The sequence below is a fragment of the Triticum aestivum genome, chromosome 2B, assembly GCF_018294505.1.
Source record: "Triticum aestivum cultivar Chinese Spring chromosome 2B, IWGSC CS RefSeq v2.1, whole genome shotgun sequence".
NCBI lineage: Eukaryota > Viridiplantae > Streptophyta > Magnoliopsida > Poales > Poaceae > Triticum > Triticum aestivum.
The window spans coordinates 678,733,639-678,738,742 of record NC_057798.1 but is presented as its reverse complement, the minus strand read 5'-3'; the positions used below and the strand labels follow the sequence as shown (position 1 = coordinate 678,738,742).

General features: G+C 43.6%; 1 protein-coding gene across 4 annotated transcripts in view; it reads right to left on the bottom strand.

Moving 5' to 3' along the window:
- Nucleotides 1-1,710: 1,710 nt before the first annotated feature.
- Nucleotides 1,711-5,104, bottom strand: part of LOC123046669 (protein INVOLVED IN DE NOVO 2) — a 4,711-nt gene continuing 1,317 nt past the window's right edge. For 2 of the 4 annotated variants that reach the window (XM_044470070.1, XM_044470071.1), the window contains exons 2-8: nt 4,728-4,787; nt 4,271-4,435; nt 3,863-4,065; nt 3,397-3,591; nt 3,080-3,295; nt 2,737-2,981; nt 1,711-2,082 (exon numbers count right to left, since the gene is read on the bottom strand). In XM_044470070.1, the coding sequence (XP_044326005.1) occupies nt 2,073-2,082; nt 2,737-2,981; nt 3,080-3,295; nt 3,397-3,591; nt 3,863-4,065; nt 4,271-4,430 (1,029 nt within the window). In that variant the 5' untranslated portion in view covers nt 4,431-4,435; nt 4,728-4,787 and the 3' untranslated portion in view covers nt 1,711-2,072. Of the gene's footprint in view, nt 2,083-2,736; nt 2,982-3,079; nt 3,296-3,396; nt 3,592-3,862; nt 4,066-4,270; nt 4,436-4,727; nt 4,788-4,974; nt 4,998-5,104 lie in introns of those variants that run through there. The other 2 variants (XM_044470072.1, XM_044470074.1) reach the window with 2 other exon arrangements.

Sequence of the window (5,104 nt, the reverse complement as noted above, 5' to 3'; positions counted from 1 at the left end):
GGCTGGTGGGCCCAGCCAGCTGGCCAGCCAAGTGACGTGCGTGGATGGTGTTAAAAGAGGCCGCCTGTGGCCGTGGGTGTTATGCGTGTATTGACACTCTCTTCTGAACCCTTCCTCTTCAATCCATTCCTCCTTCCTTTCCAAGTCACTCTCCCTTCCCTCGCTCGATCTGGATCCTCTCTCCCTCTCTCGCTTCCTGGGGTGTTACACGGTGCCATATCATGAGGGTCCGTTGCAGTACGAGCTAGAGAAGCAGTACGAGATTTCTTGAAGCGTGCTGAATCCAGCGCGCAGGTACTAGGGAAATCAAAGGCGTGTTCTTGCTGATCTTGTATGAGCCTATTTTTATAGAGAAATTCTATTGTTCGCCGATTGCAATGCAATTTCAGGGTGTGGACTGTAGGGGAACATGGCATGATGGTGGATCGTCTGAACACAGAGAAGATGCAACTGAAGAATCTCGCATCGAGGCTGAAGCTTCCATGGCGTAGGTAGTTGACTGGAGACGGGCATGAGGTTATTTGTGAATGAGATGCAATTCAAGCCCACGTCAGTAGTAGTACAAGACTTGTAGTCAAATGCAGTCAATTGCAAATGCACTACTGAAACTACTCTGAATTCAGTCCAAGTTCAGACTAATGATACTGCAGTACTAAAACTAAAGTAAAAAATTCAGTATGCGGTCAACATTCAGAGTACTTATACTGCACTACTAAAACTGCAGTCAGAATTCAGTCCAAATGCATCTAACTTCAGAGTTAGCACGCACGCTTCAGCAATGAAATTCGGCCAAAAACGTTATGCTCTGTTTCTATCAAGACAATCACTACAAGCACATTGCAAACGTGATTCTGACAGGGACGGATCCGCGACGTGCGACGGCGGTGTAGCACTAGCCGCGGAATACGAGAGACCGCGCGCTTCCTCTATCCCATGCCAAGGCGCCGCGCCGTCCAGCGACACAGACGGTGGCCGACGACGGCGACGCAGTTGCAGTAGGTGTGGACGGCGGTCGGTGGCGCTGCGGCCCTTCCAATTTCCTCCTCTGCGGTACGGAGAAGAATAGCCGACCACTTGTTTTCAGCGACCTGCTGCCACATAAGCACATCAAGTCAGCGACAAATCACGCAACCAGATGCAAAACCACTCTTGATTTGTGACACTAAACCGCTCAGGGTTAGATTAAACTGGTATTGACATTTTGAGGGTCTAAATCAAACCAAAATTGACTTTGGGGGGTTATGGAAACATAAAAGTGGATTTGAGGGTGGAAACTATACTTCTTTCGGAGTTAATAATAAAGATAAACAAACGCCAATCTACATGGTTTGCCGTCGTATAAATGATAAAAAATGAAAAAAGAAAAGAGACCAGGAATCATGAGAACCGCAATGAATCTCAAGGACCGAATGTAAACAAAACTGACTCATAGTCCTCGTGTTCTCTTTTCATTTGTTCTTTTCATCCAATTGCTTACTTTTTCTTCTGATTTCTTTGTTAAAAACAGATGTCGATCATGATTACAAAACATCTATACGAATCCGATTCCCAAACGCCTGTCCATCTTCGTATGATTACTTACTGCTCCTCGAGTAAGATATATGCAATCTCAAGGAGCCATAGAGAACCATGTTTTTCATGTCTGCAATTTTCAAAATTTATTCAAAAGTGCTTGTAGAAAATTATGCTGCTACTAGATACCCAACGGACTTGAAACATGATAATGACAACCATGTTGATGCATGCACTTCACTACTTCAGCAAGACTTAAGAGTTGATAGCCTAAACATACAAGCACACCTGCTCTGCTTTTGAAATCCGGGTGCAGGAATTTCAAATATCAGAGTAGCATTGTTTTAGATAGAGGTGAGCATAAAGTAGAACAGTACAGATAGCCATAAGCTACAACTTGGTCCAACAACGTCAAAAGGGCTTGCTCTCATAGTTTCCCCTCTCTTGCCACAGCCAGATTAATAATTATCCAAAGCACACACACAACAGTTTTACTGCTTAGCTACTACTAAGGGGGGTCAGCAGCCTCTGTTCCTTGCTAGTGCATCTTGCAGGAGCCATCATATCGTCCTGCATGATAATACAAAGGGAACCAATGAGCTCAACAATCAGTACAAGTAAGCTGCTTTGGTAATTTCAGTAGCACAGATGCGTGTTTGCTTAGAAAGCGTATCGACTTTGACCCTAGCTTCTTGTTTGAAGGAAACTTTTGTTTAGACAAAGCAAGCTTTCATTGCTGTTACAGAAAACTGTTTCAGGAAGGATCTGATGTTTCATGGTCAGGCCTTATTTTTGCCTGCCTGCATCACACAAAAAGAAAAGAAAATCATGACAGGGCACACCAAGAACTCAGTGTGGAATTGTTCTTTGTTTCAATGATCTGATGTTTCATGGATCACCAGGTCAGGCCTTATTCTGCCTGTCTGCATCACACAAAGATTTACCTTGAGATTTCTACGGTGGGTATCAAAGATTCATGTGCCATATAGGCTGATGTTCTGATGCCGCAAGATTCACAAATATAATGATAAGCAAAAGAATAGAATCTAGGGAAAATGAAAGGCTCTCAGATGATTAAAGACCAAGTAAATGCCTCACAGGTGATTAAACACAAGCATATGGGTATGGTTGAACTAGAAGCACAGTAATGTATGCATGCAGCTGCCATTCAGATGCTATCATCGCCAAAATGAAAAGAAAAGAAAAACAGCTACATGTATGTACCTGCGACTCCTCCTGCGCTTGACCACTGTGAGTTGCTGCACACGATCGGCCATGTACTCAGTACACTCCGTTAGGGTGGCTTTCCGGTCCGCCCTGTAGTTCCATAGCTCATAGACGGTGCTCCTGTCGCCTAGGCAGTTGTACTCTTTCATCTCCATCAGCGCATCGATGACAGCTTTGTAGGGGCCTTCTCCCCATTCCTTCTTCAGTTCTTGCAGCTTATCATCATTGACATTCAGAACCTCCTGATAATGCAGCAGCACATGATCTTTTAATGTCGATAATTGGTTAAACACAACTAGTCAGATGCCAAGAAGCTTTCCACAACTGTCAATTGACATACCTGATGATTGCCCTCGACCGTGACCGTGTGGAAGGGATTCCAGCTTACGTCAGTGATCCGCTGCTGCCACAGTGAGTACAGCTTACTTGACGCATCAGCGGCTTTTGTGGTACGGAACTTCTCAGCGCAAGCAATCTCAAATGCCTTCACATTCAGTTTGCCCATTTCCTTTATCCCGATGATCCGCCCGCCGTATTTGTCGATTTCAAGGAATTGCTGGAACAATGATTTGCATGTCACATCGGCTACCATATCTATGAACTATGCAATATCTATCTACATATATCTGGAGAAATATTCCATGGCTCTGAGCAAACCTTGATCAGATGTTCACGCAGGGCCACCATGTCATCATCTGTGCTTGGTGGAACAACTGAGGTTTGGCCAACAATGGGGTTGTTTACCAGCATGCTCCCAGGACGCTCTTCTGCCAGGTCAGGTTTGTCAGCATCAATTCTCAGAGGTCCTTGAGATGGCACTTCCTGGTGCCTCATTGATCTTTTCTGCCCCTGCTTCGTACCAAAACTTTTATAAAGAAGACATGGTTTATCAAGGACAAACAGTAAACAGAAAGGAACCTACCAAGTTACATAGACTGAAGATATTTTGTTTTTGCATATATATAGACTACAACAAAAGATATATAACTCCTGAAGGTGTTAAGTTGCATGGCAATATGATGAACAGATAACAAATTAGAAAAAAATAATGAACAGATAACACTGCGAAACCAACACATTTTGTTTTCAAGCAAGGGTTGGTACTATACGTTGGTGTGATTACCTTACTATTACTAGGCTGGACATGCTCAGAAGCAGAGCAATTCTGTTGCTCAGATAGATTTTGCTTAGCTTCCCAGTCTTGAAGCTTCTTCTTTACAAGCTCCAGCTCCTTCTTACTGAGAGAGGTCTCCTCGTTTCCTGCTGCAAGCTCCTTGTTTACTTCCACAATTGTTTTCTTTGCCGCCTCAAGTTCACCTTTCAGTGCTGCCAAAATGTCCCCGGTTACCATGACATTTTCACATCAAAGCTGATATTTTAGCACTAAATGGTCCAAGACTGAAATAAATGCACGACAACGATGAAGCTTGCCAAAAACGTGTCGTGACACATGCCAATGATCACAAGAGTTATCAGGGTCCTATAAGCAACCAATTTGGAAATAGAGAACCATATGAAAGAGATTACAGACCATGATAATCCTGCTGGAGCATCTCCTTTTCTTCTATGACTTCTCCAACCACAGCCTTGATTTCCATGTACTCAAGGGCTGCATCCCTATGATAGCATATCTTGGAATCAAGCTTTGAAACCAATGATCCAGCGCGGGCCATTGCCATGCCCTCGGCCATAAAGTCTGCACGTTCAGTAGCCAACAGAGTATCACAGCATTTACACACCATGTGCACAGTTCCACAGCATACCATACAATTTATACTTCTAGACTTCTAGTACTAGTGTTGTTGTGGTGGTTAGCTATAGTTTTTATCTGACAGTTTGTGCCTAGCGGTGCTTCCATGAGTTAAAATTCAGGTGATTATATGTAGAAAGGAGTACTTGCAGTGGATTTTGAAATCATGAGTAAAAATCAGGGAGTGATGAGAGATATACACTGACGAGATCCAAGAAGCAGGCAGAGGAGACCTCACCTTAGCAAATGGAGCACCACCCAGATGGCAAGAACCAGCACCACTGTCCTTCAAACTGGTCTGCAAAGGGAAACGATTAATCCGGTGAGTGAAGGGATTTATGCAATTAGCACCCCACAAAACTGAAATCTAGTTGCCCTGCATGTAGTACTACCCAGGAGAAACCCATAAAACAAAGCAAGAAAACGAAAAAATTTCTCCAACTTTCGAAACAAGAAGAAAACAAAGAGAGTCGCAAGATCTGAACCTGCTCTTTCAGACAAGCATCCCAAAATTAGAAGTTTAGGGTTTCCAAGAAAAAGCACTAAATTCAGGAAAAATGTTTTCTTCCAAACCTCCAAAAAGAACACAACCTGCGCCGGGTGAAGTACTGCCTT